Consider the following 12,917-nt stretch of genomic DNA (forward strand, 5'->3'; position numbering starts at 1 on the left):
ACATAGGAAACTGGCATTATGTAGATCAGTGGTTCTCAACCCTGTCCTCAAGTACCCCCAACAGGCCATGTTTGCAGGTTTTCCCTTATCTTGCACAGGTGCTTGAAATTGGAGTCAATGGCTTGGTATTTTGTACAGCTATATTATCTAAAGCCTCGTACACACGATCGGATTTTCCGACGGGAATTGTGTGATGACAGGCTGTTGGCGGAAAATCCAACCGTGTGTGCGCTCCATCGGACAATTGTTGTCATATTTTTCGCGTACAAATGTTGGATGGCAGGCTTTAAAATTTTCCGCGGAAAAATGTCTGTTGTCGGATTTTCCGAGCGTAAGTACACAAGTCCGTTGGACAAAAGTCCAAAGTACAAACACACATGCTCGGAAGCAAGGACGAGCCAGAAGCGGTCGGTATTGTAAACTAGCATTTGTAATGGAGAATTAACATTTGTGACGCGGCAAATTATAAAATCTCGAAATGCAGCGCACAATTCTCTTCTTCTTTAATGGGATAATAATGAAGCTGCTTTGCTGGTGATACTGATGGAGTTATTGCAAACAAATTTTCAAAGGCTTTTTTTTTTCTAGTGATATCAAGAATAATATTATTATGTTTTTTTTTCCCGTAGTTTTTAAGATCAAACATACAACTATGTTGGTGTCCCTTGTCCATTTTACATTGTAATTTTTTAAATGTAACTGCCTACTCCCAAACTGTCATTTGAAGTAAAACACATAGCCAAGTATTATTGTACACAATTTTGTTATTGTGCATTAAAAAAAGAAAACAAATAATATTAGAAATGCTATCTGCCAATAGAACTTAACCAAAAAGTGCATTCTATGCATCCAAAAATATAGAAAATATACCAAATCAAATCATTATTCAACCAAAAAACTAATGTCAAAGCAATAACTCCAAGGCCAATAATAAATAACACGTTATCTCCTCCGATTCCGCAACATGGCTGGTTGATGAAGGGCCGCTCAGAAACTAACTGAAAAGCGCTAAATGAAAAGCGTTAAATGAAAAGCGTGAATCAACACTCGCCAAACTTCTACTAACATGAAATTAGCAGAAGGAGCCCAAAGGGTGGCGCTAAAGAGCTGAAAAACCATGTAGTACGTCACTATGTTCGGGATTGTTGGCCGACAGTTGTGTGCCGTTTGTATGCAAGACAACTTTGGGCCAACGCCCCTTCGGACAAAAGTCCACGGTTTTGTTGGCGTAAAATCCGATCATGTGTACGAGGCTTAAGAGAAATTCTCAAAACGTGGCCTGTTGGGGTTACTTGAGGACAGGGTTGAGAACCACTGATGTAGATGACTGGACTTTTCCTATCATAGTCAGCTTGGCTAGATATACTAAATGAGACAATGGGGGTTTTAACGAAAGGCAAATCCACTTTGCACTGAAGGTGCACTTGGAAGTACAGTCGCTCTAAATCTAAGGGGTAGATCTGAAATGAGTTTAAGCTCTGCTGATTTTATTATCCAATCATGTGCAAGCTAAATTGCTGTTTTTTATTTTCCTTGCATGTCCCCCTCGGATCTACAGCAACTTTACTTCCAAGTGCACTTGCAGTGCAGAGTGGATTTTCCTTTAGTAAATAACCCCCAATATATTTGTTTCCCATCTGTGTCCCATTGTGGAGATTTCCCTTCATTTACTGTCCCATAGCCAAAGAGGAATTGAGAGTAAATCTCTGCAAATGAATGACCCGTGAACACATTTAGAAAATCACCGCTTTGGAAGCGATCGTACAATAATCTGAATGTTAGTACACAGCTTTCGAGAGCCGATCATGACAGTTCATCCGATATTATCCGATGGGACAAGCACAAAAATTTTTCTCATATGATATCAGATCGTACAATTTTCATTTAATCAGTACAGTTATCTTTCGAAAATACAATCCAAATACGATACAACACATTACATCACTTCTAAATTTTTATTCTGTCACATGAAAATTTTTGTCACTTTAGTAAACTCTTCATTTTCGATATGAGACAAGCATGCAAAAATAAAAAACGGACAATCAGTCTCATCGTGTGTACCAGGCATAAGGGATTTCCTTGGGGACCCCCAGGTCACCAGAACTAGTGTCCCTATTGGAAGATTTCCTCTCTATTATGTTTCTGTGAACAACCCAAAATTTGGGATTTTCTTTCAGCCCTCATTTACATTGGAGAGATTTGTCATGCGATTTGACAGCCTATTGCCAGCAATGGTACTGCACCAATCGGCGCGATGCCGGCTTTGCGGCGCCGCACCGATTTGCAAAAGTAGTTCCTGCACTACTTTTGCAGATTTTTGGGGGTGCAACTTCAATAGACATCTGTGCATGAAGCCGTACAGATGTCTTTCAAGTCGAAACCTGAAGTCCCCCTGAAATGCGACTTTGAAATCGTGCAATTTAAGGTGAAGTCGCACGATTTCAAATCCGCGCTCAACGTGAAATATAATATAGAGAGAGGGTGAATCTCCCCAACGAGGGCACAGACAGCAATAAAAACTGATAGGTGGTCTAATCCTTCTTTACTCTATCCAAAACTAAAAAAAAGGTTTGCCTTTAGGTACACTTTATCACTTTTGTCTCTCTGACATTGCAGTGGTTAATATAGAGGTGTTTTTACAAGCAGTGAATTGTAGAGCTGCATATTATATCATTTACTAACAATTTAAAATGAAAAACTGTTTACCATAGCATGATCAAACTACTTTGGTTAAAGAGGACCCATATGAGCGCTATAAATATGAATGAGCTGCTAACGTGTCCTCCTTTTTGTTTGTAGAATCTTTGTACCAGCTGAGAAGAGCGTGCTTCAATTACTTCAAGCTGGGAGGAGAATGTGTGGCCGGCCCCATAGGTCTTCTCTCCGTGTAAGTGTGTTCATTGCGCATACTGTATATTAAGGGTCAAAGTACATAGTTCAGTAACCAATCAGAACTAACCTTTCAACCAGTACTGGGACAGGGTCGTCCAGCTCCCAGGGCAAGGATCCAGAACTGCGCCCCTCCCCCACTGTTAATATATGCTGTAGAATGGGTGTACCACCTTGCCTCTATTCTTTGCCCCCTTGCTTTACTGAGCACGGGGCAACTTCCCCTCCTGCCCACCCCTTCTCCCGGCCCTGTTTTTAACCATCTATAAACTGAAATCTGATTGTTCTTGATCTGGTTGTTGAAAGTTACAGCACTTTGCACTAGTTGACATGTGTTTACACCATTATTAGTAACCTGTTAGAACGCTATAGCTATGACTATCAATAATAACGTTGACTCTTCTGTCTTTCCACCTAGCGTCCTTTCTTTGCCCCCTTGCTTTACTGCGCCCAGGGCAGATGCCCCTCCTGCCCTCCTCTTGTCCCGTTGTTCTGCCGAGAAAGTTCCTCTCGGCGGATAAGGACCCCCATGAGCCGGCGGAAATAGCCGAAGCGAAATACAGACGAAAAAAGCTGTACACGGCGCCTGTAAGAGGCGCGGCTCGGCACTTTTTTATTCCCCCTCTAGGTCCACTTGGATGGTGGGGCTTCAGCCTGGACCTAGGGCGCAGGCGCCGTGTACAGCTGATTGAAGATTTTCATCTTCGGCTATTTTCGGCTCCTGGTCATTCGTACTGCGCAAGCGCAGCGCTTGCGCAGTACAGGGGGGAACTTATCCGCCGAGGGAACTTTCTCGGCAAGACACCGGCCCTGTTTTCAACCATCTATAAACTGAAATGTGATTGGTTGTTGAAGGTTACAACACTTTGCACTGTCTGGCATATGTTTACACCATTATTAGTAACCTGTTAGAACTCTACAGCTATGACTACTAATAACGTTGGCTCTTCTGTCTTCCCACAGACTGTCTCCCAAACCCACGAAGCTCATCGGACATTTCTTCGCCGTCGCCTTTTATGCTGTCTACTTCTGCTTCAAGACAGAGCCTTGGCTAACGAAACCCCGTGCCTTTTTCAGAAGTACCGCCATCCTGTACCGAGCTTGTGCTGTCATCTTCCCTCTCATCTACTCAGAAATGAAATACTTGGTGTATTGATTACTGGAGGAGGAAACGTTCCCGTCTCTCCGAGCATACAAAGAGGGGCCTCGTGATATCAAAACAAGACTACTAGGCCCATTACACTGATTCCTAACCTTAAACAGAAGAATGATTGCAAAGTGCAGCGCGCCTGCTTGTCCACACAAGCTTCGGATTAGACATAAACAGGATCCAGAAACCTGCGACGCAGTTGCTGCCAGATGGCAACTCAATATTACATTTCTGGTATTTGCGTTGGCAGCTGTCTGGTAGAAAAATGAATTCTAGATCTTTTCATGAAGTATATGGAACAGACAATTACCCAGCAAAAGGGGGGCTGAGATCGGTAACGGCGCCACGGTTGATTTTACCGTTTCGATAGAGACGAACTTCTTATGAACCGAACAGTATTTGTGGGTCAGTTCCTGGATCAGATACTGGCCACAGCATTCCTGAAGTTTTCATTTGAAATACAGAACTTGATTTTCTACCTTTCCTTTAGCTACATAAAGTGACAATGCAGCCTGAGTGGGATAAGAAACAGGTTACTTAATACTATCAGTTACATACTCTTCACCAGAGACCCCAAAACTTCTTTTGTAGGCAACAGTCAGAAATAACAACTGGCCACCAGGAGTAAGGAAAAAAAGCAGCACAAATTGTTAAAATAGTTGCAACAGGTTTCATACACAGTTTTACAGGGAGTGCCAGTATAAAACTAAGGTAAACACTGGAATATATAAGAGCCCTGGAAGAAATGATGAAATCATTTTCAACTGGATTTTCTACCTAGCATCTAATGGAGATTACTGAAGTGCTCTTCTGCCCTCCTTATGACACTTTGCATAGTTTACAATAGCCTCAGTTCACTGAGCTATAATGCATGTGTTATTTGCTATAATAATAATTGAGATATATATATACATATATCTCTATATATCAATATATATATAGCCATTTGACTGTCAATTTTGGCTTTCTTTGGCTACTGTTTTTGACAATATTGGCTGTTATGGCACATAATGATTGCTATAGCTTAGTGCAGCCTTTCTCAACCTCCAGAGGTTGTTTGGGGTTCCTTGAGCAATTAATTTCTGCCTCTCAGGTAAGCAACCACTGATACCATTGATCTTTTATCTATTTTTAGGGGGCATTCCTCCCACTGACCAACAATGTAAGGGGGTCCTCCACTTACTGCCAATGTAAGGGACATTCTTCCCACTGACCCCCAATTTAACAGATATTCTTCCCACTGACCACCAATGTAAGGGACATTCTTGCCACTGACCACCAAAGTAACAGATATTCCTTTCAATGACTACCAATTTAAGGCAGTCCTTCTCCACAGACTGCCAATGTAAAAGACATTCTTCCCACTGACCAATATAAAGGAGAATTCTTCCCACTGGCCACAAGTGTAAGGGACATTCTTCTCACTAACCACCAACGTAAGAGACATTCTTCCCACTGATCACCTTTTTAAGGGGTTCTTCTTCAAAGGCTTCAAATGTAAGAATTATTCTTTCCCCTAACCACCAATGTAAGGGAGTCTGCTGACTAATAATTTGAGGGAACACTACAATTTTGACGGTCTGCATTTTTTCTGGGGATTATCATCATTTGCTTCATTTCACCTGTGGCCAATTGACCTCCCCATCTGATGGTGTCTGCATAGTTCCAGGTCCAACACCACTTGTCAAAGTCAGTGGAATGACACCAATGACCTTTTTAGCTATCTGTAAGGGTGGCATTCTGGACACCACTGTGAGGGGTCATTCTTCAAACTGACCAAAGTAAGAGGCATTTCTCCCACTGACCCCCAATGAATTGGTTTAACGGGTTCACAGAGACCTGAAAACGATTTAAAGGGTTCTTCTAAGGTATAAAGGTTGAGAAATGCTGCTACAGAAAGTGTTCAGGCCCTGCTATGAGGCTGTTGGGAGCCACATGAAAGGTAGACGGGAGCTGTATGCAGCTCCCAAGCCATTGACTGTGGGCACCTGTAATGGACAGGTAAGCTTGCTCTTGTTGGCACATTGTAGCATATTATCTGTCATTCAAGCAGTTTCTGCATTTGTATGCTTAACAAATGACATTGGATCTACTTGTTTTATAAAAACAATTGTGTTTTTTTTTTCTTGCTGCTTTTCGTGGCCATGTCCAATGTCTGTGAAGGTTCATCAGGTCATGGTATATCTAGAACGTTCAACATTACACAAGTCCAGTTGAATGTGACTTCTACTCCTAGCTAGACCATGCCCAATGTACATATTTATTTCCATTAGTGCTATAGTGCGGGGGGATGTTTTCAAGCCTTACTTGTACTTTATACAATGGGGTTGAGTTTCTAAAATTGTAGAGTGCAAAATCTGGTGCAGCTGCACATGGTAGCCAATGGGCTTCCTAACTTCAGCTTGTTCAATTAATCTTTGACAAAGAAACCTGGAAGCTGATTGGTTTCTGTGCAGAGTTGCCCCAGATTTTGCACTCTCCAGTTCTAGTAAATCAACCCCAATGTCTTTGTGATTTGTGTCCGGCTTCTGTTGTGACCACTTTGCCATTGTCCTGAGGCCAAGTAGCACCGTTTGCCACCACCATGCCTCATAATTTAGGGAGGTTCTCCAAGAAAGAATCATTCCGATTGATTGATTATTCTTTCATCCAATCATTCCATGAACACAAGTTTATGGTGGCATTTTCAAGCAGATTACGATTGGTACCTCCTTGTCCAATCACACTGAAAACTAGGAACTCAGCAAATTGTTTTTTTATTTCATTAGGCCCCGTTCACACTGGCACTCTGATCCGGTCGGCCTGTCAGTTTTTCATGCGGACCTCATTAGAAGATCCATGTAGCCTTATGAAGAGGTGGACGTAAACGGACTTGTGTCCATTTACACCTGCCTACCTTTGGGTCTGTCCAGATCTGGCAAAAAAAACAAACAAAAAAAAAAAAAAAAAACAGAAAAGGACTGCATTCTTTTTCATTTTTGAGGTAGCCTGATGTAAGTAGGCAGCAGACTCTGTTTACACCCGGCCGCCCATAGAGCTGACAGGGGTCTGCCCATGTCTACCAGGCGGAAACTGAACAGGCATGGATGTGACATCAGTCTTGTTCGGCTCTGATCAGCAGGGGACATGCTTACAGATCCTCTGCTGATCAGAGCAGACTCCGCTCTGTGTGCCTTATAGGGGTATTTGAGATTGTTTACTTTTTGCACTGAAATGAAAAGGCAAAGCAAGTGTGTGAAAGAATTGGAAACGACTGAAAAATGGTTATGATACAGTCAGGTTGAGTAGCAATTGCATGGTAAGTACTGTTTGCAGAGTGTCTGTTCAGTGATTTGTATACTTCAGCTCATTAACTTACAGGGAGAGTCAAGGGTTGCATGACATTTGGTTTATTTATCTGAAATCAGTCAATGCTAAAATAGTCTAGTTGTAAGGGGAGGTATTGGCAGGGATGATTAAAGGGTAGCAGAGTGGCCTAGTGGTTAGTACTTGCAGTCTTTGATTCAAGTCCCAGACAGGACACTACTATTTGCTTATAGGTAATTTGGCCCTAGTATATTCTGCAAAGTGTGCCAAAGATGGCTGACTTACTATTAGCTGATAAAATGTTTTGAGTCTCCAGGGAGAAAAGTGAGATATATATATATAGATATATATATATATATATATATATATATATATATATATATATATATATATATATATATATATATATATATATATATTTTTTTTTTTTTTTTGTATAAGAATGAAGAGTTACAGGAACTTCTTCACTTTTCAGAACAACTGACTGCTGATAAGGGCTCAGATTTCATAAAGCCCTCAGTTTTTCCCTAGAAGATAAAGTCCATGTAAAGCCTATATCAGTGTTTCTCACCTCCAGTCCTCAAGGCCCCCCAACAGGTCATGTTTTCAGGCTTTCCATTATTTTGCACAGGTGATTTGATCAGTTTCACTGCCTTAGTAATTACCACAGCCATCTCATCTGAGGGAAATCGTGAAAACATGACCTGTTGGGGCGCCTTGAGGACTGGAATTGAGAAACACTGGCCTATATGTTTTGTTCAAGTCATAATCAGGCATTTTGAAGGCAAGCTTGGATTTTCCTAAACTCCTACAGATAGGACAATCTGCCATCAATCTAAAGGGCTGTAGGCAGAGATAGGCATGACTAATTTACCAATAGAGGCCATCAACGGTGCCAACATCTAAGCAGCTACAGTAGCCACCACTGTAGTATTTACCAAAAAATAATGAAGACGTTGTCACCCTATCATAGTGCCTATCCAATGGTTCTACTGGCAGAATCAACAGATATTTACAACATTTAAGGGGGCACTTAGATTAACAGAAAGCCTGGTCTGGCCGATATGAGTAGTCTCCATCACATGTGATTTAATAGTTTGACCATTGGTTTTACCGGCTTGTTTGGCTGGGCTTCTCCTGTGACCCGTTTTCAGCAGAGAGCGGGCTGAAGTCCACTCTCTGCTGACGTCACAGGAATCAGTACAGGCACAGCGTCACCCCGACAATAAAGTCTGGATCCGCCAGGTGCCCGGACTGATAGCCGTCCCAGGATCTCAGTTCGGCACTGAGAGCTCCCTGCCCCTCCACAACTCAGCGCTCCAATGAGCGTGGGGGGCAGAGCGGAAAGCTGCTGATTGCCAGTCAGCAGCTCTCTGCTCGGGGAGCTGCGAGAACCAAGCGATCGGCAGTGTTCGATCGATCAGTTCTCAGTGCAGAGGCGGCGGTGAACCAATGCTGCACCCACCTAGGTAAGTATGATTATGGAAAAAAAAGAAAAAACCTACTTCTCTTTTAATGAGCTGAAGGATGTACTTCATGAGGCGGCCCTCTCTGTAAGTAGGCAAGAAGAGGAAAACTCTTTCCTGGAGGATCTCTGTGAATTTTAGATCATGTTCCTGTTTACTACTGGCTTCTGTAGCCGGCATTGTGCCTGGGAATCAACAAGCAAACCAACGCCTTCTTTTCACCTGTGCTACCCTACTCTGTCTCTTTTACTTGGCCTTTGTGAATTGCTGGGGTTCTGTACTGGACTGAACTGTAAATGGGTTTAAATTTACCTAGATGTTGTACATTAATGGCTTATTTTATTTGGACAATTCCTGGTGGTGAAATGACATTCAATGTTCGACATCACCAATAATTAGAGCACTTCACTGAAGTTCTATATTTTTGTACAGTAATATTACACATGTATTGTAAGTGCATTGTTTTTATATTTTATATTCTGCAAAAAAGATTTATGTAAAAAGCATAATTTAACAGAAAGATGTTAATTTTACAAATTAAATTGTTTTGTCAACCGATTGTTGCTGAATGTTTTATAACAGGTTAGTAGCTTCTTTTATGAACCCTTTTCATAGCCAAGAGGTCATTAATGCATAAATACAAACAAATGGCCACTGCCCTCACCTATGACTGGCCTTTGGAGCAAGGAGCACATAGAAGGGGGACGCATGTCAAACAAAACCAAAGAAAATTCCCAGCTCAACTTACCAAACAGCCTGCAACCAACCAAATTATCCCAACAGTATGCGTTAAAAACGGGGGTTTTTGTTTGCATACATTCGCTAATGTATGTGTAAGCTGCAGAGTGACTTCACGGCATCCCAGTATTATCCGCAGTCCTAACCCTAAATTTTGAGAGCCTCCATAGTGGAAGCACATGCATTATAATGGATAGGCAGAAGGCAGGTGAGCCTAGAGGTAGCTCACCCCTCTTTAAAAAGGCACAGGGGCGCACTGGACACCCAGCATATAGCATAATGGCAGCAAAGGTGTCCAGTGCGTCCCCTCACCAATATTCCAACAGTACAAATGGCCACTGCCCCCACCTATAACTGGCCTTTGCAGCAAGGAGCACATGGAAGGGCAAGGCATATTCCCAGCTCAACTTACCGACCAACCAAATTATCCTGTCTAACAGTTTGCATACATTTGCAAATACATGCATAAGCTGAAGAGCCACATTGCGGCACCCCAGTATTATCTGCAGTCCTAACTCTAGGCTATTTCAATCATTGAAGCCTCCTGCCGGCATGTGATTGCCATGTCATAGTTTAGGGATCAGAGTGATCAACGATACCTGGAACTGAGTGTAACCAACCGCGCAAAGTGTCCACCACTGGCTCTCAAAATCGTGACTTTAATGTATTTCCAGCATAGAGCACCTTGCTGCAGAACAAGAACATTAATATATTGCAGACAGAAAGGGGTTAAAGGGTAACAGTGCTTAAAGGCCAATCTTCTTGTTGCGATTGGCTGACAATGCTTAGTGCATCACTGTGGTGAAGGACATGCACTTTGCACTGCATGGTTTATAGGGGACCAGTGCACCATCTACCTCCTTCACCACTTTGGGTTGAGGCATAACATTGGACGGTGTACAGAAAAAGAAAGGGATGGGATCTGCATCAGGCTGGCCAGTTATCCTTTATGACCCAGGCTGACACAGACCGCCACCCCCGCTTTTTGCCCCTTACTGCAAGGGTGGTGTTTTAAATTAAAGGAAACGCATGATATATGATAATAGAAATACTGGTATGTAGGCTGACTGTTCTAAATTCTCATTTTAAGAGTACTTGTTGCCCTATTGTAATACTGATCCAGTAGCTTCTTATTTAGAACAGGTACGCTGATCAGGAGTTTTGACTAAATTTGCTGCATGCTTTATGTCAGGAACTCAAAAGTATTGAAGCCGGAGGAAGCCAGATGTGAAGCCTTCGTAATGTCAGCAAATGTAGCATTGATAAGGTTAAAGTAGACTGGGGATTCAAGATGTGCTGTTCATTCTCCTTTGAAGAAGCACAAAGAAACTGGCAATGTTGAGGACCGTAGATGAAAGCGGTTGGCCAAGGAAACTTGACCACTACAGCTCCAGAAGGTTTACCCCCCTTCCTGACTGGGCCATTTTTTGTGATATGGCACTGCGTTATTTTAACTGACAATTGTGCGGTCGTGCGACACTGTGCACAAATAAAATGTACCGGTATGTCCTTTTTTCCCCAAAAGAAACCTCTATTTGTGGGTGGTATTTGATAACCTCTGCAGTTTTTACTTTTTTTTTGCACTATAAACAAAAAAAGACCAATAATATATAATAAAAAAAAAAAAATATATAATAGTAATAATAATATATATATATATATATATATTTATATTACTTTCTGCTATAAAACATATCCAATAAATTTTTTTTAAAAAAGCAAAATTTCTTTATCAATTTAGGCCAATATGTATTCTGCTACATACTGTATTTTTGGTTAAAAAAAAAAATCCCAATAAGCATATATTGACTGGTTTGCGCAAAAGTTATAGCATCTACAAACTATGGGATATTTTTATTTATTTTTTTACTAGTAATGACGGCGATCTGCGACTTATAGTGAAACTGTCACATTGTGGCAGACAAATTGGACACCTTTTTTGGGAACCAGTGACACTAATACAGTGATCAATGCTAAAAATATACAGTGTCACTGTACGGACACTGGCAGAGAAGGGGTTAACATTAGGGGCAATCAAAGGGTTAAATGGGTGCCTAAAATGTACTTGCTTACTGTGTGGGGGTGCTTGTACTATGGGAAGGCAGAGATCCATGTTCCTGCTCTGCAGAAACACAGGATCACTACCTTCCCTTCTCACACAGCAGCGGTCTGCCTTGTTTACATAGGCAGACCGCTGTTCTGCTTCTGTCCCGAACAATCGGCGGGTCCCGGTGTCAAATCACAGTGGGCGCGGGTCGCCGGCGACATGTCCACATATACGTGTGTGTGTGCCCCAGATCCGGGAGTGCAGGATCAGGTTTTCTGCACAGGAGAGCCGTCTTGCCACCGTATATATACGTTTGGCAAGCGGTTAATGCAGCAGATGAAGGATGCATCATGTTCACTTCCCTTTGACACTGGAAGATATCTAGCAGTACCATCAGCACAGAACTGGTGGAAACCAGTGGGACCCAGGTATACCCATCTACTGTCCAGGGAAGTCTGGCCAGAAGTGTTCTTCGTGGAAGAATTGCAGCCAAAAAGCCATTCCCCTGACTTGGAAACAAGCCTAAGCGGCTCAACTATGCATGGAAACATAGGAACTGGGCTGCAGAAATATGGCAGCAGGTGCTCTGGACTGATGAGTCAGACTGTGAAATATTTGGCCTCAAGCACCGGGTCTAAACACCGAATGTGCACGAGGCCTTAAGCAGGCCATACACAGTCGAATTTCGAATGAATTTTCTTTCAAAATCAGAAAGTTCGTTTTTTTTTTTTGTGATCCGATGACGCCACCATTGATTTTCAAAATTCGGCCGACCAAGCCTTCAATTTCACCGCATGTTGCTACAGAAAAGAATTTTCTTGGCCGGGAATCTTCTTTTCTCTCCGTATATTTTCTTTTCTTATTACATTTTTCGCACGATTCTCCCATCATTGATTAGAAAATCGTTCGTTTTTCTAAAAATTTCCAACATGTCCGATTCCTCAAATTTGATTGCCGCACAAAAATCGCTCGTTGTTGCAGCCCACTAATGGTGCGAAATTCATACGAAAATTCTTTCATACGATTTTCGAAAGAAAATTCTTACGAAATTCGAACTGTGTATGGCCAGCATTAGTTAGATATAAATTTTCTGTTTTTAGGCGTGGTTCACACTTGTACGATGCAGGACACCTGCGAATCCACTGCGGGTTCCCACATCGCTCCTGACTTGCACAGCAGTTCACACTGCCATATGTGAACAAGCGGAGTGTCAATACCTTGGTAATGACCCCCCCCATTTCAGCTTGCATATCGCACTCAGAACCAACAGTTTGGACATAAATCAGATCGCATGGGTGTGAACACCCATGCGATCCGATTC

At 42.2% G+C, this 12,917-nt stretch overlaps 1 protein-coding gene across 1 annotated transcript in view; it reads left to right on the forward strand.

Annotated features, from left to right (window-relative positions):
• Positions 1-9,369, forward strand: part of SQLE (squalene epoxidase) — a 27,711-nt gene extending 18,342 nt beyond the window's left edge. The window contains exons 10-11 of the mRNA XM_073632232.1: positions 2,800-2,887; positions 3,853-9,369. Of these exons, the coding sequence (XP_073488333.1) occupies positions 2,800-2,887; positions 3,853-4,045 (281 nt within the window). The 3' untranslated portion in view covers positions 4,046-9,369. The remainder of the gene's footprint in view (positions 1-2,799; positions 2,888-3,852) is intronic.
• The last annotated feature ends 3,548 nt before the right edge of the window (positions 9,370-12,917 follow it).

The sequence above is a fragment of the Aquarana catesbeiana genome, linkage group LG05 (genome assembly GCF_042186555.1).
Source record: "Aquarana catesbeiana isolate 2022-GZ linkage group LG05, ASM4218655v1, whole genome shotgun sequence".
Lineage (NCBI taxonomy): Eukaryota > Metazoa > Chordata > Amphibia > Anura > Ranidae > Aquarana > Aquarana catesbeiana.